Below are 23567 nucleotides of genomic sequence, written 5' to 3'. Positions count from 1 at the left end.
TTGTAGGGAAAAAGAGTAATTTCTTAAAAACATTGACTCTGACGAGCATGTATTACTTCAAACAATTAATAATACAAATTGATTTAGAAACCAACAAGGAATTTCCACAGATCACACTGGAATTTGACACAATACAAAATTAAATCGATTTTCAAATTTTTAACAAATTTTAAAATCCTCGAACACTTACAAAATTAAACTTTTTCTAGACCCATAACTAAAGGCGTGTAAGGTTTTACCATAATTGTATTTGAGGATCTGATCTTTATCACATTTTTTTTCTTAACTGGATCCTTCCAGTAAATTTTGCTAACTTGTGATTTTAAATATAGTTTAACTGTAAATAACATGCAGAAAACTGTACCTTCTTTGTCTAGTTTTTGTATTTAGGGGTGCTGCAAGTGTCCCCGTCTCTGAGGTAGGCTGAACCAGTCGACATTTCACACCTGCTCCCTATGTGGTCTGATCCAAAGCTTTGATATCAGTCGTATTGTATGCAATCATATAATTTCTTACACACTCGACCCAGGTATTCCTCAGTCTACTACATTCCTTAGTATCTAGGATATCCAAATGGGTGGTTAAAGATTCAAAGATTTTAGCAAAGAGGAGGAGAAGACTGATGGAGCAATAATTGAGTCAGTTTTTTGGGTTTTTTTTCGACAGAATTCTTGAATACTCATACAACAGAGGCAATTTTTCACCAACTGAGGAAGCAAAACTCGGCTAGGCATTTGTTAACAAGTTTGGAGAGGACAGGGGCTAGCTTGGCAGAACATTTCTTAATCAGTATGGCAGGAATGAGATCAGGCTTACTTACATGTCTTGGAGGTGTCTAGGTGTTTTATGACATCAGAAGGGGCGATTTTTAGATTTGAGTGTAGCTTCTACCCACAAAGAGATGTTTTGGAGGGAGTGTTTTAAGGGGTCTAAATTGGCGTTGAAGGTAAACTGCTAGGCAAGCAGGTCAGTTTTTCTCAGTTGCCATGCAAGCAACCTCATGATCGTTAAATAGTGGGAGAAATAGTGATTGTTAAAGTGAACTATTAGGGAGAGTGTAGCTTTCCTATATTTCTGTGTGGGAACATGTCTCGATATCAGCTGTGCACTATTCAGATATCTTATTGGCACACTGTTCAGCAGGAAGAGAAAAAATAGTAGTCCATAGGGTATCTCTGTGGTCTTTGATGGATTCCCAATCAGCCTTATTGAAGCATCTTGACATTTTGAGCTATAGCTCCTCAGCTTGGGGTCGAGAACTTAGGATGATGTCCACCAATATAACAAGATGAGCAGCATCCCCAAGTGGACTATGGATATTTGTCACACAATCCTCATTAGGAAATTCTAAAGATTCCTTTGTGTTAATAGTTGTTTGTTTTATTTTTTGTTTCTTTCCAGGCATCCAATATAAATGTAGATAAAAGCCAAAAAGAATTGCAGGCCAACATGTTGGAACAAATGGCTTTGATTTGTGTCGTAATGACAAAACTTATCATTGAATTTGCAAAGAACTTGCCAGGTTTCCAAAAAATACCAAAAGAGGATCAGATTGTGCTGCTGAAGGTAATTGCCATCATCACCTTTTCTTATGCAAATGCAGACATAGCATCTATATAGATATATGAAAGGGTTGTGCTTGAGGGCTATGGCAATGCAGTTTATGGAAATGGTCTATGTAGTAAAATAAATGACAATGACAATTTTTTTTTTTTTTTTTTTTTACTCATGTTCACCCCTTACAAAGCATATCTCCACTTGGACATAAGGGGCTATTATTTGGGGCCCATGTCTAGGAAAGATTAACAAGATATTTGTTTATGTTACATTTAAACTTCTGCATATCAGTACAGCCAGGGAAGCAGGCAGCAGGAAGGGAATTCAAAAGTCTAGCTGTTCGAGGGAAGAAACTTTTAGAATAGAAAGCTTTCTGGTATTTAGGGACAACAAAAGTGAAGGGGTGATATCTTATTGCTAAGCGGTTTTGTCAGGGATATGTACGCTGAGGGGGTACAAGTGAAACAAGTTCATCAGAACACATTCCATTAAAATATTTGTAAAACAGGGACAGTGATGCAACATTGTGGCGATGGGGCAGGGGCTGGAGCTTAGTTGATAAAGTGGGACCAATTAGATTGTCAACTCTTTTTTGGACATTATCTAAGAGGGAGAGACTAGTGGTAGCTGCACCAGCCCAGATGTGGCAACAATACCCCATGCATGGGTGAATGGTGGCCTTGTAGAGATACGGGATACTTTCAGGCATGAGTAATCTTCTAGCTCGATAGAGGGAGCCCACCTTCTTTGGAGCAGCCTTTGCAATGTCCTCTATGTATTCAAGATGGCGACCATGGTATTTTAATACACAGTCTCGCACAATTCTTGAAAAATCATGTTTCACATGAGCAGGGTGGGGAGTGAGCAGAAGTGTTCAGATCTGTGTAGAGTGAACATTGTCGTGCGACTCGTCAGACTTTTCCAAACTTGTTTACATTGGACTTGAAGGCAACGATATTGTAGTTGGTCAAGAAGCAAACCAGCAGAACAGTGTTCCATAGGCGGGCAATTCTAAGAAAAAGGTGTTTAGACGTGTGTAGAGTGAATATCGTCATATGACTCGTCAGACATTTCCAATTCAGATAGTATAGAGAGATGTGTGCAGAACAAAAAAAGTCAACGGTTTGAACACATTAAAAGAATTAACGAACGTGTTTAGGTTAGTAGGTGTAAAACAGTTGAGGTAGCAGGACCAGAAAATATGGCAAGAAGTGACAAAAAATGCATTTTTTAAATTCTGTACCTTAATAGGTATGTTTTTTTTTAATGTGATTTTATGTTTTTCTTTTCTTTTTTTTCTTTTTGTAGGAAGCATCAAGTGAAGTTACCACGTTGAGAGCTGCTCGTTGTTATGACTCTAAAGATCAGACGATAGTTTTTATGACCGGCATCCCCGTTACACAGGAAAACATGAGTGCCCTTGGTATCAGTAATTATGCTGAAGTTGCCTTCAAATTTTTTCACAGCTTATCTGAAATTAGTGCAGACAATACTGAATTTGCTTTGCTCACTGCGATCTGCATCTTTTCTGGTACGTCCGCAAAATTAGTTTTGCATCTTTGCACAAATCATTACTGTATAATAAATAAACGCGTATTTAAAAGAAAAATATATGTATATATTTCTGTAGAAATATATTTTCTTATAATATATACCAATCTTTAATGGCGTAATGGAAACATACTAAAGGTATTTGCAGCTTCTCTTCCAATTTTCAGATTTTGCTATTTCTTCTGATCAGTTAAGAGCATAATAGATTCACTGATTGATACATAATTTAAGTGATTGATTTTGCGCTACGAAACAGATACTGTCAAGAATTGTAAATGTCAACTGAATTAAAGGAATAAATTATAAGATGGTCAACATCATGAATTTTGGAATATAGTTTTTTGTCATTTATTCTTTCTCTTTCTCTCTCTCTGTCTATATATATATATATATATATATATATATATATATATATATATATATATATATTAAAATATCTTAAATATATATATATGTTTGTTTGTATGTATCTGTATGTATATTTATTTACATGAATTTAAATCAATCGTTATCATTATATATATTCTCCCAAAGTGACAGTTTTGCATCTTCTCTGCTATGTCCACAAAATTAGTTTCACATCTTTGAATACACACTTACTATAGAATTATTTATATATATATATATATATATTAGTGATGATTAATAGGAATCAGAAATCAGAAAAATCTGAAGATTTGGGGTTATCGGAATCAGAAAAATTGATGCCTATTTTCTAATGCCAAAACAATTCTTTTTTTTTTTTATTTTTTTTTTTTTTGCATTTTAATAATTTTTTTTTGCATTTTGATAATTTTCTTTTTGCATTTTAATAAATTCATTTTTTTTTTTTTTGCATTTTTATAATTTTCTTTTTGCATTTTAATAAATTCATTTTTTTTTTGCATTTTAATAAATTCATTTTTTTTTTGCATTTTAATAAATTCATTTTTTTGCATTTTAATTTTTTTTTTTGCATTTTAATAAATTCATTTTTTTTTTGCATTTTAGCAATGTTTTTTATGCATTTTTATAAATGCGTTTTTTTTTTGCATTTTAATAATTTTTCTTTCATTTTAATAAATTCTTTCTTTTTTTTTTTGTATTTTAGCAATTTTTTTTTTTGCATTTTAATAAATTCATATTTTTTTTTTTTACATTTTAATAAATTCATATTTTTTTTTTTTACATTTTAATAAATTCATTTTTATTTATTTTTTTTTTTTCATTTTAATAAATTCTTCTTTTTTTTTTTTTTTTCAGATCGACCTGGCTTAAAAAGTCCTAAGTTAGTAGAAAAATATCAGGAAAATTTTGTCACTGCATTGTACAATTATGAACACCAGAAACGCAATAATGGTGGTTGCGCATTTGCAATTTTACTGTCGCGATTAACAGAACTCCGAACGATCAGCCTGAAGCATTCTCAGGATCTGCTCAACCTGGAGATGGACCAGGCGTTCATCCCCGAACTTGTCCGCGAATTCTTCTGTATTGAATCAAAAGATGAGACGGCTTCAACTTCGACTTTGGGAAAAGGTCTTTGAATCAATGATATATATATATATATATATATATATATATATATATATATATATATATATATATATATATATATATATATATAATTTGTGTGCTTGTGTGTGTGTGTGCCAGAAATGTATATACGAAGAAAGATATATCAAATATAAATATTGATTTTCTGAATCGAAAAGTCATGTAAAAAACATATTGTGATTCTAAAAAACTATATAAAAAAAAATTTGATGGAGAGAAAGAGAATGTTGCTTCTTGACTCTCTTTTGTTACTCATTTTATCACTGTTATATATCCATCTTCATCATCTTCATCAAATTCATTGTTGCTGTCATGAAGTAAGAGAGCCCAGTACAACATCGCAGATGCTCATTGATATATTGTTAAATATGAAACAATTTTATTTGCTCACTGCCCCTCCCCTCCCCCCCGCCAAAAACATGTTACTTGTTAATAAGGATCAAATAGATTTGAGGCACCCTAGAATGTGGAGCAATCAAAAGGACACAGCTTTAACTTTGATTTTTTTTTTTTTTTTACTTCCGGTGTGATTATAATCAAAATATCAATGATAAGTAAGCTACCCTAGAACTCTCATGCTTCAGGCTAAATGATTTCTGTGAACGTTTCTGTATAGCTTACTTGCCATAGTTATATGTTCATACTATTATATATATATATATATACATTATATATATATATATATATATATATATATATATATATATATATATATATATATATATATATATGTGTGTGTGTGTGCCACCTTTTTTTACAATTTTATAAGTTCCAAATCTCAGCAACTATTGGTCAGAATTTAACAAATGAAGGCTCGTTGGAAAGGTAATGACCTGAATTGTGTCGTGGGCTATGTGACATTTGCCCTTAAGGTCGCACATTAAGGGGATCATTTATCATCCAGAGTCTATTTTTGGTACTTTTTTTTTTAACGTTTTAGAAATAAGCAACCAATAATTGGATTTTTAAAGACTAAGGTTTTTTTGGAAAAACTTTTAGCTTAATTTATTTTAAAAAATATGAAAACTTTGCCATTTAATGTGTCAATCATTTTTATTTGTTATCAAAGTTTTGCGTTTGAATTACAAAATATCTGATATTTCCCCCAAAACCTCTGGCCTTGATGGAGGGGAGACTAAAACTTGCTAATATGATTTCAAATGATTTGAAATAACAGCAAGAGGAGACTTGATTCCAAACTTTTTAGATTATTTTTGATGCTCACCTATAAGTTTGGTGAAATAAATATATGTTAAATATATCAATTGAAATATAGAAATGATTTAACATTTATTTATTTCACCAAATCTATGCACAATCATCGAGAATAATCTAAAAAGTTTGGAATCAAGTCTCCTCTTGCTGTTATTTCAAATCATTTGAAATCATATTAGCAAGTTTTAGTCTACCCTTCATTAAGACCATAGGTTTGGGAGGATATATACATATATATATATTTTTTTGTTTTTAAAATTCTATATTTTACTGCCAAAAATTGAATATAAAACCTACAATATATATATATATATATATATATATATATATATGAACAAATGATTAATAAAACATGTTAAAAGACATCTTGAAAAAGAGTTAAAAACATATTTAATTTTAAAAAAGGAAGCACAAGATAAGTGGATAGTCCTTAATCCGCGGAGTTTCGAAGAAATACTCTCCTTCTCATCAGAGGGCAGGAATTAGCAAAATGCAGGATCGGATTTTGCATATAAAAGTATTTAATGAAACTACAAGTAAGTCACAGATCTTACTTGGTTAAAAAAAAGGGTGAGGTAAGGGGAACAGGAGGCAAAAGAAAAATGATAAAAAGATTTCACATGAATGGATAGTCTGGTGAAGGGTAAAAATCCAAAAATGGTAAATCCAAAACGGTCGAATTTAAAATTTCAATCCAATGGGTAAATTCCAAATGGTCCAAAATAATCCAAAAGGCAGAGTTCCTTGGAAAAAAGCGCAAATGGAATGAATTCCAAATCATTAAAAGAAAAGCACTGGAGATAAAATTTTAAACATGTCTGTCAAGGCTGGATGAATCAAAAAAATTAAGGTTTAAAAAAAAAAAAAAAAAACGAAAACCGGTGAAAGTTTAAATTTGAAAAGCAAGGTCAAACTGACCCAGACAAAAAGCGCGAAAGTTAGCGTTAATAATTAGGTCAGCTTAGATATGCACGTGAAAGTCCCAGAATTAAATTAAGAAAACTGATCAGAAGAACAAATGAATGGCCAAGTTTAAGAAATGTAATTTTATTTTATATATATATATATATATATATATATATATATAGGTTACTTTTTATTATTTCCGGTTGAATTATGAACAATAAAATACAACATACATTTTCTGTAAATAAAGAGTTTTAGTAATAGCCTAAAAATTAAATAGTTTTACTTGCAAACACGTTTTTATAAACACACTTTTATTTAAAAAAAAAAAAACAATTTTATTTACAAAACCTTTTGTTTTGTAAATTCTTGATATTTAAAAAAAAAATTAAAATAGTTTTATTTACAAAGCATTACTTATTTAGAATTCCTCATACATATAAAAAATAAAATAAAAATCTGTATGATGTGCAAACCAGTGACCAAAAGAAAATATCGTATGCCAAAAATCATGTAATTTGATCAAGTAGTTATATTTTTAAGAAAATAAGATTTTATGGCTAACTGAGGAGCAACTATCTCGCAATGCCATTTTGAAAACAGGCTAAAGAAACAAGAGACATAACTCCAAATAATTCTTAGAAAGCCATTTTTAACATAGAAATGGGTGGGGGTCATAAGTAAAAATTCAAAATCGTTTAAAAAAATTTTTTTATAAAAATAAAAGTACTTGATCAATTTACATAATTTTTTGAATATGATATTTTCTTCCCGCCAATTGGTACGTACATCATACAAATTTTTCTTTACTTTTGTTTTTTAATATTGGGGAATTCTGGACAAATCTGTGACAAAGAAATATTAAAGAATAAAAATAATTTCAACAAAAAGTTGTGATGGGATGGTGTCTGAAAATTCGAAAAAGGAATATTGGATTTTTTTTTTTTTTCACTATGAAAATCGTTAAGCAATAAAAGCAGAAAAAAAAGTCAAAAACCAGTGTTAAGTCCTTTTGTTTGCTGCTCATCTTGGGGTTCCTTAAATTAATTTCATCCGTTGTTTATTATTGTTATTTTTCGCTCTTGTAATATATACTTTTGTTTTATTCTTATTTTAAACAAACAACATGAAAAAAATAAAACTCTAAACTTTGTGAAATATTTATAAAAACTTATGGAAGTTAAAAAAAAAAAAAAATTAGTAAAAAACAAAACAATTTTTTTAAAGAAAAGATTTTTAAAACAAAAAGATAAATTGATCCAAGATTTATAGATTAATATTCCAGAAAAATAAAATATATATATATACAAAACAAACTATACATTGGAAAACAAGTTTGGAATTTTTTTTTTCTACAGAGGGAAAATAACAAAAAAAAAAAAGATTGAAAAATAAAAAGAATATATTTGTAATTCTATATATTTATACTTGTACATAAGATTCTGAATAGATTTTATTGGCAACTTGTTGTTTCCCATGAACAAAATCCAAAAGTCATTTCTTTGCATTGGTTGTTTGTTTTCTGCTTTATAGATGAAGCATTTGTTCTTAATTTTATTTATTTTTTTTTTATTTACCTTAATTGGAGCTTTCAATATTAAAACGTGATACAATTTTGTTTCAGTGTTGACATGCAATACAATTTTGTTTCGATCTTAAAACATGATACAATTTTGTTTCGATGTTAACATGTAGTACAAATTTATTTTGATGTTAAAATGAAATACAGTTTTCAATGTTAACACACGATACAATTTTGTTTCAATGTTAACACATGAGTCAGGGTTTTTTTTTCTAATATTATATGTAATATTTTTGGTTCATCCTCAACAAGAATAGACAATTTTTATCATTGGAAACCTAGCTGCCACTCACTCCCACAAAAAATGCATTTAAGATTTAAAAAAAAAAAAAAATGGATCACAGAATTTCAACATTGTTTTCTTTTTTTTCTTATATTGAAAAAGAAACAAACGTTTTTCCCCCCCCCCATTTCTTCATCATTTAGCACCTCCTCTCTGCTCGCCCCCTCCTCACACATTTTCTTTTCATATTTGGTATTTTCACAGGCTCCAGAACAAATTAATATAATTTTGGGCAACCGTTCAGAATAATATTGAAAATCGAAAAAATTTAAGTTGAATTAAAATTTCATTTCAATTTGTCATGTCGAAATTGATAACATATCCAAAAATTACGAAAAATGTATGAAGTAGAAAATTGATTATTAATGAAAATTGCTTTTGAAGCAAATTGCAAGTTTTACTTAAATAAGAAAGATTCCAAATTATTAGTTACTTCCCTTGTTTAAGTTACATTTAAAATAATAATGGAGGATCACTAGATCGTGAAAGCAAATGCTTTATTCAATAATTGTAGTAATATGTTACTAATTCTGATATGACATTGTTTTTCGCTGAAAATTCAGTTTTTTCGATTTTCATTATGATTCCGAAGAAGCACCTAGGAGTGGAAAATGAATTCACAAAACCTATATATTGGAAAATATAGAATGAGTCATTTTGTATAAAGAGTCCCCTTTATCCCCCAAATAATTGTGTGTATATTCTTATTAAATAAATGACTCGTTCTATATTTTCCAATATATAGTGTTTGTGAATTTATTTTCCACTCCTATTGTCTCCTCTGTGTGTGTGTGTGTGTGTGTGTGTGTGTATGTATATATATATATATATATATATATATATATATATAGGTAAATGACACGGTCTGAAAACCTGGGTATACCAACAAGTTTGAATCCAGTTCCTTCAACATAAACATTTTCACTAAACCCATATTTGTCCTTGGAGAGGAGGTAAATAATATAACATATATATTATTGTGAGTTACTGCCCTTGTTTATAAGGAAAAGAAATCAAAGCAAGCTCTACTCCCTATTGTGTGAGCTTTTTTATTTGGTTGGGATGATTATATAAATATTAATATTTATATTAGGTTGAAGTTTACACTTGCTTTTATTGAGTAAACATTTTATTCCTATTGCCTTGATTGATATATATATATGTGTGTGTGTGCATATATATATATATATATATATATATATATATATATATATATATATATGTAGATATAAATATATATATATATGTGTATGTATAGCCAGCCATTCTACATTAATTTATTGATTTACAGGAAAATCACTTTTCCGGAAATCTAATGGATTAGTTGGTGTTTGATTTTAATTTTAGCTTAGAGGTTCCGTATGTGTATATCCATTCACTTTGCGCATTCATTTGCACGAATTCATCTTTTGAAAAGAAAAAACTGGGAGATGGGACGAAAACAAGGATTTTTTTTTTGTACATTTTATTATTGATACATTTACTCTTGCTCAACCTTCAACGAAAAACGTTATCGGAAAATGTTTCACAAATGACAATATGTGTGGGAGGGGGGGGGGTCTGGGTCTGGGTCTGGTTCATGTCCGGGGACAATTAACAAAAAGGAAATTAATTGATTGGGATGGGGTTTTGGGAGTGCGGGTTGCAGAAAATAAATCAAATTCTTGAAGATAAACTGCACAAATTCTGAACTGTGTTATTCTTTTTATTCGAAAAAAAAATAATAATTAAAAAAATTAATTAAAAAAACAATTTTTTTTTTTTTTAAATCACTCCAGACAAGGCGTGAAGCCACTTGATGACAAGAGCTGACAAGATCCTCTTTTTGACAGTCAGATATTTAAGATAATACTTTTTTATTTATTTTATTATTTATTTATATATATATATATATATATTTTTTTTTTTTTTGCTTTAAATATTTTGAAGATGCATAAGCCTCTGTTAAGATATGTCATTTTACATATTTGTTCTTTGTCTTTGAGAAGAGGACAAGTTGATTCACGAATTGTATGTTGGCACAACTGTAATTTTCTAAGATTCAATCGCCTATTTTCAGTGAAATGACTTTGACTATGGTTTAAACAGCTTCAATTAATCCTTTCATTTTTTTTTTTAATTTTAATTTTTTTTATTTTATATTATCTAATGATTTTTCTTCACCGATAACCTGGTAAGGGTGGCTGACGGGTGCTATACCTTGCCAAGGGAGTGAACCCATGATTTTGTCTGCCACTGCTTATTCTCATTATATCATTAAAGTTAAGCAACGTTGAGATTGGTCAGTACCAGATTGGGGACCATTTGGGAATACCAGAGGATGTACGTAGGTACATTGACACCACACCTTCCTGTAAGAACTGCAAAAACCTAAAGTCATCATCTGCTCTGAGAGTCATCATCTGCTCTGAGATATACACATGACTGGAGACTGTTTGTGAACCTGATATTCTCATGAAACTTCCTCCTTTTGAAGAAGCTGGTTCAACTGGCATTTATAGTTAACTTCCATATCTGAAGACCATTTCCTTATCCACAAACTGGAGGTGCCGTGAATGGGAATTTTTATCTTTGCACTGTGGCAACAGGTTTTTGGATATAAGACAAACATTATCTCTGGATACATTTAATGTGATTGCTTTGCAGAGGATCCGTTTTCACATAGACAACAGTAAAGACCAAATTGTTCGAAGCTACTCTGTGGATACTGCGGATACAAGCAGAAGTTGGGGGGGAGGGGGGTAACTGTGCCTAAAATGGTTAACGGCAGACTTAAAATTTAGATGTACCAAGTTCGAATCTAGTTTATTTCACGGGAACTCTTTCATCAAATTCACACGACCTTGTGTCTGACCTCACGGAGAGGAGCTACATAAATATTCATACATACACACACATGGACATATTACAACAGATTACAATGGTTGTCTCTGACATACATCAACGGGCATTTAATGCCAACATTTATAGTAAAAGTGGTTCAACATTGATTCTGGCCAGTACCGGATGGGTGACCATTTGGGAAGGCTAGGCACTGTATGTACCTTCTGGGAAGGTTGGGCGTGGGATCAGCATCCTCAGCCTGAAAAAAGAACTCCTTGCTACAAAAACATCTACAAAGTTGTAGATGGCCTATGCCTCTCCAGGGGCTCAAAGGCTATGGATTCGAACTTGGACTACAGGATGTTGATTGCATTCCCTAAGAAGAAAAGTTTTGTTAAATGCTTCTTTGTATGTATACCAAAGTCATGTTGGATAATATACGGCACAAGTAGTCAACACGAGAGCAAATAAATGTTTAAAATTATGTGCCAATTTAGATCTAGATGCTTCCTGTAATGTAGCATCCTAAATGTTATCTTCATCAAGTAGTCTACGTGCACTAAATGCATTTGCTAATCAGTTATTACGGTGATTTTTTTTTTCTTCCTGGTCTATTAGTTTATTTTGCGTTTTGCATTTATGATTAAACATACTTGTGTATGTTTTAGTTGTAATCATTTTTTAAACTGAGATGTTTTTTTATTTTTTTTATTTAATTAAACATCATTGTTTAAGAGAAACCCTGAAACCCATTTCACTGTGAAAAATGAACAACCATACACTTATGAGTTACCGGCAAGACACGGACATGAGTAACAATGAGAGCTCAACAGCGTACACCCTTCTCCAAATGAAAACGTTTGCCACGTAAATTTTTCTAATATCCATTAATCAACGAGATAAATTGCTAAGTTACAAAGTCAGAATTTTTTTTTATTGTTAATTCTACATCTGTTTCATATATTAAAGACCAATACATCAAGTTAATTAACAAATTAACGATCATCTATAAAATTCATCTAGAAGTTATAATAAAATCAATAATATCAAAGTTTTTTTAGTTTTTTTTTTTATAATGGATTCCTCCTTCCTTTCTCTCACATCCTCAGTCCTGGATATGACCTTAAACTATATCCAGTGGTGAGGCCTCAGCTTGTGGGCTTTGGGGAGTGTGGAGCCACCCTTTAATTACCATTGCTCCCAGGTCCACTCTGACCCAGAGTGGTAGTACCTGTTAGGGTTTCAACTATGGGTTAAATAGAAACCGACTTGAAAACAACAAATATATTCTATTAAAAATTTTTTCTTCAAAATCTTTGGATTCGGCATTAAATAACCCGAAAAGGGTTGATATGCCGTAAAACAAAAACAACCAACCAGCCAACCTCACATCCTCAGCTAACTCCAACATCTTCAAAGATTCTGTCAGTAAATTTTTTGTCATCCCAAAATGGATATATATATACCATACTTTGGGGTATTAGCACCAAGTCCGAGGTAATTGTGCCAACTAGCTAAAAGTGCTCTTTTGGCAACCACGCATATAAATAGCACTTTTTTTAGTTGGCACAATTACCCCTTAATTGCCATTGCTCCCAGGTACACTCTGACCGGAAGTGGTTATACCTGTTAGGGTCCCAACTATGGGTTAATATTTGGATCATTTTTTTTTTTTTTGGTTTGATGTGTTATCCTTGAATTGAGATTCCACTGAAACATGTATGCACATATGTAACCAATAATGTTTGTACAATAAACAGACTATATATCAGCTCTGTCCTGCATTGAGCACTCTTTAATAGTCACGTGAGTTACATTGGATTTACATCTAAGAGACCAATCATCATATATGTACTTATTTCTCTTAGGCCATCATCTCATCATATCAACTGAACAAAGGGTATTTATTGCTGTAGAAATTGTTTAAATTTCTATCCTTTGAATCAACTATTTTTAAATTATCAAAAAAAAAAAAATTATCTGCCGTTGCCTAGGAATCTTTTAAGAATTTTGTTGTTTTTTTTTTGTTCTTACAAAATACTTTTTTCTTTTCAAATAGTATTTTGAAGGTTAAATTTATTACAGTATCATTTGAACTTTAATTTCTTCATTGAACCATGTTGTTATAAAACTATAATTTTGATGAGGTAATGTTGTGTTAATCTCTATTCATAAAAATGATCAAAAGTAAAACGCTACCAAAATTTTCTGTCTCTTAGTACATGAGAATTTGCTAGAAATTTTAAACCAGGTTTAAATTATTTTCTATTCAACAGATGCTTAATTTTTTTTTTTTTAAGTAATAGTGATCGCGTGAGGAGACAACGCACGCTTTACTTATTCAAGCGGTAGTGATTGCAGGGGAAGACAACCTGTTTTTTACTTATTCAAATCATCATAATCGAATGGGGAGATAACTCATTGTTCTTCAAATAATTGCAATTGCAAGGGGAGAGAATTCATTCTTTACTTATTTAAGCAATCGTGAATGCAGGGTAAGACAACCTATTCTTTACTTATTCAAGTGGTGGTGATTGCAGGGGGAGACAACCTATTTTTTACTCATTCAAATCAGCATGAATGCAGGGGAGACGACTCATTGTTCTTCAAATAATAGAAATTTCAGGGGGGGGAGACAATTCATTCTTTATTTATTCAAGTAGTAGTGATTACAGGGAAAATAACTCCTTCTTCCTCAAGGAGAAGAAATCATGGAGGGAGGAAGGCACCTCATGCTTTTTCAAGTACTAGTGGTTTCAAGGGGAGACAATTCATTCTTTACTTATTCAAGTAGTAGTAATTGCAAGGAAAGATAATTCATGCTTTAATTGTTTAAGTAGTTGCTGTTTTGACCAGTGTGGGCGACCATTACTAATAGGAGCAGAGGGAAGGAGGGTGTTATCGTTTGAAACATCACCTCCACATTTTGTTATACTATTCTCTTTTTGATAGCAAAATCAGGTGACATCCTTGTGAGAACTACCGGTTGAATTACTTAACATATGGTCTATATATTAATATTGTTTTAATCATGACAAAAGTGATAAATAAATCATACAAAAAATAATAATTACAAGTAGGAGCCCTGTGGAAAATCCACAGTGGTTTATTATTAATCTCTATAATTTCTCATTAAATAATAATTTTTTTTTTTTTAAATACTAAGTGGTCCTGGATATAACCTTAAACTATATCCGATAGTGAGGCTCCAGCTTGTGGGCTTTGGGGAGTGTGGAGCCACCCCTTAATTGCCATTGCTCCCAGGTACACTCTGACCTGAAGTGGTAATACCTGTTAGGGTCCCAACTATGGGTTAAATAGAAAGCGACTTGAAAAAAAAAAAAAAAAATTCTATTAAAAATAATTTTCTTCAGAATCGCACGATTAGGCGTTAAATAACCTGAAAAGGATTGATATGCTGTAAAACAAAAACCAACCAACAAAAAAGAAATACTAAGTGTCTACCAGGATAAATGCTATTAAGAAAAAGAATGACTCTTTTTTTCTGTAATAAATTATTCACATTGTCAGCTAAATATTTTAAAATAAATAATCTAGTCATTTAAAATTGTAACAAGGGGAAGCATATAGTCATCCACGGACACTGTTTCGCTGTATCACAGCTCTTTAGTGCAGCTAGACAAGCAGGTGTCTCGTGCCAGTATCGAAATTCAACTGTTTAACTGATAGTCGGCGCTTCTAAGACTTATACTGTCATCTGCTGGCACCTGTTGAATGTAAGCAAAATCTCATTGTAAACATTGTAGATTTTCATAGAGTTTGTATGGGTTTTTTTTTTAAACCAATGAGTATTGTCTATATACAGTATATATTATATTGTCTATATACAGTATATATGTATATATATATATATACAGGATGGTCAATAAGTAGCTAAAATAGAATTTTTTATTTTTCATGGTATTTTTTAAGGAAAGTTATGGCGAAAATGTTTGCTAAAAGAAGCAAAAATAAAAACGCTTGCAATGTGAACTGACCTTCACATTCTCTAGACTGGATTAGCTTTGACTTTTTATTGTGGAAATATTTCAATGAAAAAGTTTACACCAACGAACTGCTTGTGTTACGTTGATTAATCGGATTATTATTTTCGTCTTGGGTGTTATTAGCACAACGTTTCGGTCGCTGCAACCTACGACCTTCTTTGGGTGTTGAAAACATGCTTCTTTATCTCTAGTAAGGAAAATAGGGTTGGCTCTGCATTACAAGAATTCGAACCGTGGGTTTGAGGGTGGGTCTGTAGATCATAAAGAAGAGTCAATCTTCAGGGGTCACTAATATATTTTTTAAAGGCTTTCCTATGACTCAATTTTTCGGGATATCTATACTAATTGTTAATATTAGTGAAAAAAATGTTTTACGAAACAGAAGATCGATACCCATGCATATTTTTTTTTTTTTTTTTTTTAACACAATGCAGGGGGTGGGGGTGGGGGCAACTTCAAGAAAAAAGGAGGGTTTTTGTTTTGTTTTTGTGAAGTTTCCTCCCTTGGGCTGGGCATATGTCATGTTTTCTTTTTCAGTGATTTTGTGATTAGGGGCTTCCAAATACAGTTTAGTTCTATACTGGGATGACTAATGATGTCATTATTTTCTATCATATGACATTTAAATTTTCTGAAATGTTCTGCAATTCCTGAAACTCTTCAGGAATTGCAGAACATCATAAATAAATTAAGATATATAATAAAATTTCAAGAACACTTTTATGCCAACTCTGCTTTGAGCAAAAGTGTCACCAACCCACAGTAGCTAACATAGAAACCTCTGAATGACAGATACCAATAAGGTAAAAGCAAACCAGAGAGGGTGGTAGTCTTTTCTCTCCAAGTGATCAAAAACTGTGATCGTACAGAACAATATAATTTGATTTTGGAACGATTCATTTTAAAATGGTAAAAGGGTAGTCTGATGTTTTTGTACCTTAGCAACATCAGATTAATTATCAATCACAACCTGTTTGATTGGACAATCTCATGTTTTTTATGTGTATGAAAGATGATAATGTACATACTTTCGCTAGAAATGGTAGAACATGTCTATTTTCAAATATTTGTTTCAGGTTTCTAGGCAAAAGGATTCGTAAACGATAATGTAAAAAAAAAAAAATAGCGGTTTTAAAATTTATATATGACAGATTAAGGCACGTAATTAGTAAAAAAAAAAAAATAATTAAATAAAAATGAAATTTTTCTAATAGATTTCAATTTGAAGTTGGTCTCAAAACTTTCAAATATTAAATTTCGACAACAGAAAAGCAAAGCGACATTTTTGAAACGCGTACAAATAATTGAAATGCTCATCTTATTATTTATTATTATGGGAGGAGGAGGAGGAGGAGATGTATTAACATTTTATTTTTATTTTTTGGTTGATATTTTTTGTCTTATATATTTATATATATATTTTTTTTTTTTTTTCATTTTTAAAAGGGAAATATTTTGTGCCATTAAAAACGTTGCAATTTTTTTCAAGTTTTGTTTTTTTTATTCTTACTAGCAGATCTATCTGGCATTACCTGGGGCATCAGTGAAGCATAACTTCTATTCATCTCTCTTCCTTTTTCCCCTTTCTCACCTCCTCTTTCTTCTTTGCCAAGTCTATTTCTCTTACTGGACTCACACACACGCATGTAACTCAAGAAATAACTCAGAAAAGAAAAAAAAAAAATCAGGATTACTTCTTTTTATATCATAACATCAAGACGCATATGCATCTTTTAAGATGCGTGAGCGTCTTGATAACATTAAATGATATAAATGCCGATATGAGCTCCAAGTAATGAATCTTTTTAAGTATTATGTATGCAGGATTATGCTGATTAAAAAAAAATATATATCAACTTTGTATGATTTTGTTGTGTATTTTTCAAGTTTTAGCTGGACATACAGACAGACATTTGAACTTTATATGATAGAGTATTATACCTTCAACTCTTGCTTCTTGACTTCTTTTTTTTCTATCGATTTGATTTTTTCATTCTCTCCAAATTTACAGCTATTTACATTGCTCTTACAAACATAAAAATAAAAATATTCTGCCACTGCCCACACTATGTCTACATGCATTCAAAAACTCCAAATCTAACATCAATTTATCTTATCGGGTTTTCTAAGTCAGACCTAGATAGCAATGCATCTTACAAATAAATACTTTATTACCTTTCTTTTGCTACGGGATCATTTTCCGTGATATTTGGAATTTATACAAATTTCGCCATGACACATAAATACGTAATAATGTTTTCACCTGAAATGCGTTGGTTTAAAAGAGAACCGATGAAAACAAGCACTAAATACTGCTTTGTTGCATGTCTATTTTGTCATTAAAAAAAAAAAAACCTGGAAAGTATTCATGGGAATTACATTTCAATATTTCATAACATGTCCTATCAATTTTATTGCAAAACAGTACTCTTGCAGTATTTGACCTGAATCCTTGGGATTTTCCGTCAATCACCAGATGAAACCAAGTGAAGTAACAGATGCAGACGAATTTTAAAACAAACAAACCCAGAAAATAAAATGAAAATACAATAAATAAAAAAAATAAATAAAATCTGCTGTAAATTTACTGAATATATATATTTTTTTTTTATCAAGAAAAGTTGCGTTTTGTATTATTAAATTTTATTCTATTCAAAAGTTTTTTTTTTTTTTTTTTCAAGAAAAGATGAATGTTTTTGTTTGTTTTTGTTAGTACAGTTTTTTTGTTGTTTTTTTTTTTTTCAGGAAAATTTGTAGTAAACGTTTTTTTTTTTTTGTAAACAGTAGTTGTTTTATTATTAGAAAAGATGAATGATTTTTATGAATACCATGAACTGTTAGGTGAAAGTACAAAATTTTTTTTATCAAAACAGCAAATTGATGAAGACCACTAGACCAACGAGTCAAATGAGCTGGAACAAAGGAAACAGGGAATAGTTCAGATAATTCTGGCGAATACATACCATAATAGTATTTAAAAAAAAAAAACAAAAAAAAACACTTGACTAGCAACATCACGTCTGTGAGAAAGAGGTTGCAGAAAAGACAGGCTGGTGGCCAAACAAGAACGAAAGCTGATTATTGCAAAAACAGGAAGATACCTATTGTTTTAAAAGACCAAGGCTATAGGTAGGAGGAAAACAATCAGCATGAAGAGTTCCACAAGCAGTTTTTGTAAAAAAAAAAGCTTCTGGAATAGGAAGCTGTATTACAATGTGGTATCAAAACGGCAAATTGATGGAAGATCACTAGACCAACGAGCCAAATGGGCTGAAACAAAGGAAGCAAGGAATAGCTCAAACAACTCTGAAGAACACATGACATAATAGCATTTATAAAAAAAGACTGAGACTTGCAACATCACGTGTCTGTGTGTGTGAGAGAGGAAGGGGGTGCAGAAAAGAAGAAAGGGTGGTGGCCACTCAAATTATAAATACGTGTCTGCACTTTATCAAGAACCTTCAAATGGGAGAGATGTTCACCAGTCCAAATATGGTCTGATAGTAGATTTGTAGAGATAGAGAATTGCCTCGGGTGTGAGAAAGTGTTTAGAGCGATAGCGAGAACCGACTTTACGAGAAGCAGAAAGAGCAATGGATTTAATATTTGGACACCAAGAAAGATTTGATGAGAAAGGAAGGCCAAGAATTTTTAGAGTCAATTTCTCATCGAGAGCAGAGCTACCCATAAGAATCTAAAGAAGAAAAGGGAACATGATGGAGATCTTTTTAAGATTCCAGTTTCTTTTCATGTCGTACATAAGAACGTATTTTGTTATCTTCTCAGCTCTGTTCAAGTCCACATCATTCTCGGCACTGACTTTAACTAGGGTTGCTACTTGTTTCCTCTTGTCACATATCACTGTCAGGTTTAACAGGTTCCATTTTCTAGCTGTAAGAATTTCATAGTCATAGTGAATGGTGTATGAATTGTTTTCTAAATGTTTCTTTTGGTATATATTCTCACTTCTTCGTTTTAATTTTCTTATCGCTTTGTTTTTGCTGGGGATGGGGCATTCTATCGGATGCCAAACATTCTCCCATTAGTTTAGTTATTCCAATGGAGAGATCTTTGTAAGATTCTGACCGTCCCTTTAAGTGCTATTGTTTGTATTTCTCTTGCACTTGGTTCACTGGGTATATTCGCCAGATAGTTTTTGAAATTCTTTTTCATTAGCCCGGTTACTCCTATAATGACTGGAATGATTTGATGAGAAAGAAAGACCAAGGAGTTTCTGAGTTTATTTTTTTCTCAAGAGCAGCAGCGCCATTCCGGAGAATTCTCAGGAAGAAAAGGAAACAGTGGAAATATTTTTTTACAAGAATTCCACGAACAGAAAAACAAAATTAGATTATGAAGAGTGGAGGTCAATAAGCGAAACAAAAATGAAAGTAAAAAGACTCCCGGACAACACCGAATGATACAGCTAGTCAGTTATGAGATGCACCTTTTTTCTTCTCACTTCGTCAAAAGTTTCATCCAACAAAATCAACAATTTCTGCCTATCCTTCTATTTAAGTCTAAATTTATGTTAACATTTGTTTACATTTTTTGTTAACAACTTACGCGTTTATGCGTGTTAACACACGTTTACAATTTTGCATGTTAACGTTTACATGTTTACGTAAATGTAAACATTTTACACGTTTACATTTATGACCGACAATTAGCATGCTAACGTTTGTTGACATGTTACACGTTTACATATATGTTAACAATTTTATGTGTTTACTTATATGCCGACATTTTGTTTACATATATATCAACCATTTACATGTTTATATATATGTAAACATGTTTAAACGTTTGTATACAGGCTGTCCAAAAAGTCACCAAAGGGTTTGGAACTTAAATAGATTCCTTATTTTTGATGACATCTTTCTGTAATTTTGACATAATCTGACCAAGATATTGGGAAATTTTTTAAAAATTGCAAAATTCAAACAATCTTTATTTATTTATTTATTTATGAAAAATAATGTCTTTTAAATGTTGCCCATTTTCAGCTTCACATATTTGTGCTCTTTCCAAAACATTTTTCACAACTGATTGCAGAATCTCTGGATTGCCATTTAACTCCCTTATTTCATTCCATGAGCTTGCAGACCTCAAAACGTCAAACTCCAAACCCTACAAGAATTGAAAGAAAACATCAGGAAAGAAACAAAGAAGTTAAATCGCATTCTACAGATTCTGCAATCTGTCATGTTTTGGAAACGATCGTACAAATTATTGATTTTGTTGTTGTTCCTTCTTGTGAAACGGATTTTTAATTTAATTCTAATTTGAATTTTAAATCATCAATCACATTACTGAATATTAAATTAGCTCTAGGATATTTACCTATCGAGCTTATTATATATATCTAAATTACAACGAGCACTTTTTCTTTCCCTGTATTTTAATTAAATTAGTAATTTTACTATTACATTAAAATACACTCTGCTCTTTAGACTATTATTCTAATCTCCTTTAAATTTATATACATATATATATATATATATATATATACACATAGGGTGTCCAAAAAGTCCCTGAAGAGTTAAAAATCTTTGTCATTTTACCATTAATGATTATTTTTTCAGATATTTTACAGATAATATTTTGGAAATTAAGTATTGAACCATGCACGCAAGTTGTGGAATTGTTTTACCAAAATCAGGGGTCAATGGCAACATTATCTTTCGCTATGGCAATGTCAAATGGCCACCATGTTCCCCAGACTTGATTAGCCCCGACTTTTTCTTATTGGGATATCTTAAAGAAAGAGTCTAAGTTAACAAACCCTAAACCCTGCAAGAATTGAAGGAAAACATCAGGAATGAAATAAAGGAGTTAAATCGCAATCCAGAAATTCTGTAATCTGTCATAAATAATGTTTTGGAAAGCACACAAACATGCGAAGCTGAAAATGGGCAACATTTAAAAGACATTAATTTTCATAAATAAAAATTGTTTGAATTTTGCATTTTTTTTTTTTTTCTTAGTCAGATTTTGTTAAAATCAAAGAAAGATATCGTCAAAAAAAGAATCTATTTAAGTTTTAAACGCTTCAATAACTTTTTGGACACCCTGTACAATGTTAACATTTTATGTCTGCATATATGCGAACATTTTAGATCTTCACATATATGCCAACATTTTAGATGTTAATATTTGAGACGTTTACTGATGTTAATATTTTAAATGTTTGCATTTGTTACCTTTTTTTTTTTACAAATATGACATTTTTTTTTTTTACATATATGTCAACGCATGTTTACATTTGTAAACATTTTGCTTTCATGTTTTCTAATAATTTGTTTAACTTGAAATTCAATATTTCGATATTTGAATTTCGTTCTCACGATGTAAAAGAACCCGTTATTCATCCATCCAAACAAAGATTTTACTAGTTATAATCCATCCGTGATTACTATTTCCTGTTAATTTCAGTCTTACGTGAGGAGTAGTTCAAGAGTGTACCAGTTAAATATTTACGCTTAATCTACTGTTTTATATATAGATTTTTTTCATAAATATTTAATTATTGATACGTGTTTCAGTGAAACACTGTTTCACTTATAATTTTCACTTAGGTTTTCATTCCATCTAGTTTAAGAAACGGGTGTAAGGGGGGATAACTCCGTTATAGTTAAGTATAATTATTTCCCTTGAATGGTATTTGTGCATGCGAGTTTTACTGTATTTAATTCTAGTTAATTCCTCCTACACCGGGAACTATAGTTGGTGACAGAAAAGCGTTCATATTTAATTTGATGGATATTTTATTTTGCTTAGTAATATTTACGAGAAAGCTGTTTTCTCACAGTCAGAAGTTCTACTATCACTCATAAATAGCTGTATTTCATTTAATGAGAGACGTTTTCTGTGTGAGCAAGCTTCAGCTTTTGTTAGACGCGTTTTGATTGGCTACCGTCGGCTAATCACTGCATCTGTTTCAAATTGAAATTACTGTAGACAATGTGACTCCATTACTTAGTTATTTCTTAAAATTAGGCTTAAACTTTTTTTATGTTGCTTATTTATATAAATGGTTTCTTCCAAATGTACGTCAACAAACTTTGATGTTTTTAGGGCAGATTAATAAATTAATTTAGAGGCAAATTCCTATTTCAGTCACCTCAATTAAGCAAAATCCATGTATTTAAAAAAAACGTTACAAGGTAATTCCTACCTACGTAAATGAAATGAACACTACATGTTTAAAATCAGTTGCTTTTTGTTATTCATGGCATAAAATCGCAGGTTACTCGAATGACGTGCATAAATAACACACGAATAGAGCATAAGTAGAAGCAGTTGTCATGCTTAGTCGTACATTTGTCGTGTCTTAATTTGTCATACATTTAGTGACCCCCCCCCATTCTTGAGATAAACTTTTTATAAATTAAAAAAAAAAAACAACAAAAAAAACAAAGAAAATTGTTTTATTTTCCTGAATCTAAAATACCTATGTCTTGCCAATTTTATAACCCTTTTATAAGTGCTGCTATTGGGTCTATTTTTTTCTGAAGTCAACATTTTTGGGGTCTCAAAAGTTTTTTTTATCATCTCCCCAGTACCAAGATCTCACAGGCTTTACTGTCGAATGCTGTGATATGTTTTAAGGGATATACTAATGGCTATTTTGCCGCAGTGATTGTTTTTTCTTTAATCATGTAAATCTATACTTTGCTATGATAATTTATTGAATCCTTTTTTTTTCCCCCCCTGAAATATTATATTCTTGAAATGTGAAATATATTTTGATCCTCTGTCTAGATTGAGTTTTGAATAATTTTGTGCTGAAATCTACGAATTATACATGAATGACTCAACAAATCCATAGCCTTATACAATTACTAAATGGAAATTTATCTGGAAAATTTATGGTATAATGTTCAAACCGTATGATTTGTGACAAGTCTTGTATTGACAAAATATAAAGAAGATCCTATTTAAAAATAAACGTGTTGTGCAAAATAAGTTTTCTGGGTTTTTTTTTGTTTGTTTGTTTGTTTTTGTTTTACATTTGGAGTTTACAGGTGCTGCTGGCTTCCCGGTTAGAGACCGAATTGAATTTTTACCAGTTTCAAATACCCTATATATCAAGTTTCAAGTCTGT

The 23567-nt window shown here is 31.1% G+C and overlaps 2 protein-coding genes across 5 annotated transcripts in view; one reads left to right on the top strand and one right to left on the bottom strand.

Annotated features, from left to right (window-relative positions):
• The window catches only part of LOC145291238 (ecdysone receptor-like), a 315312-nt gene extending 291887 nt beyond the window's left edge, over positions 1 to 23425 (top strand). For all 4 annotated transcript variants that reach the window (XM_080136841.1, XM_080136843.1, XM_080136844.1 and 1 more), the window contains 3 exons: positions 1402 to 1566; positions 2866 to 3088; positions 4351 to 23425. In XM_080136841.1, the coding sequence (XP_079992967.1) occupies positions 1402 to 1566; positions 2866 to 3088; positions 4351 to 4634 (672 nt within the window). In that variant the 3' untranslated portion in view covers positions 4635 to 23425. The remainder of the gene's footprint in view (positions 1 to 1401; positions 1567 to 2865; positions 3089 to 4350) is intronic.
• The window catches only part of LOC145291237 (nucleolar MIF4G domain-containing protein 1-like), a 63267-nt gene continuing 46604 nt past the window's right edge, over positions 6905 to 23567 (bottom strand). Inside the window, exon 14 of the mRNA XM_080136840.1 lies at positions 6905 to 20590. Coding sequence (XP_079992966.1) covers positions 20423 to 20590 — 168 coding nt within the window. The 3' untranslated portion in view covers positions 6905 to 20422. The remainder of the gene's footprint in view (positions 20591 to 23567) is intronic.

Source organism: Euprymna scolopes, chromosome 12, assembly GCF_053919585.1.
Source record: "Euprymna scolopes isolate OS-2025 chromosome 12, ASM5391958v1, whole genome shotgun sequence".
Taxonomy (NCBI): Eukaryota; Metazoa; Mollusca; class Cephalopoda; order Sepiida; family Sepiolidae; genus Euprymna; species Euprymna scolopes.
Note: the sequence above shows the minus strand (reverse complement) of the source record. Positions and strands in the feature narration are given on the sequence as shown.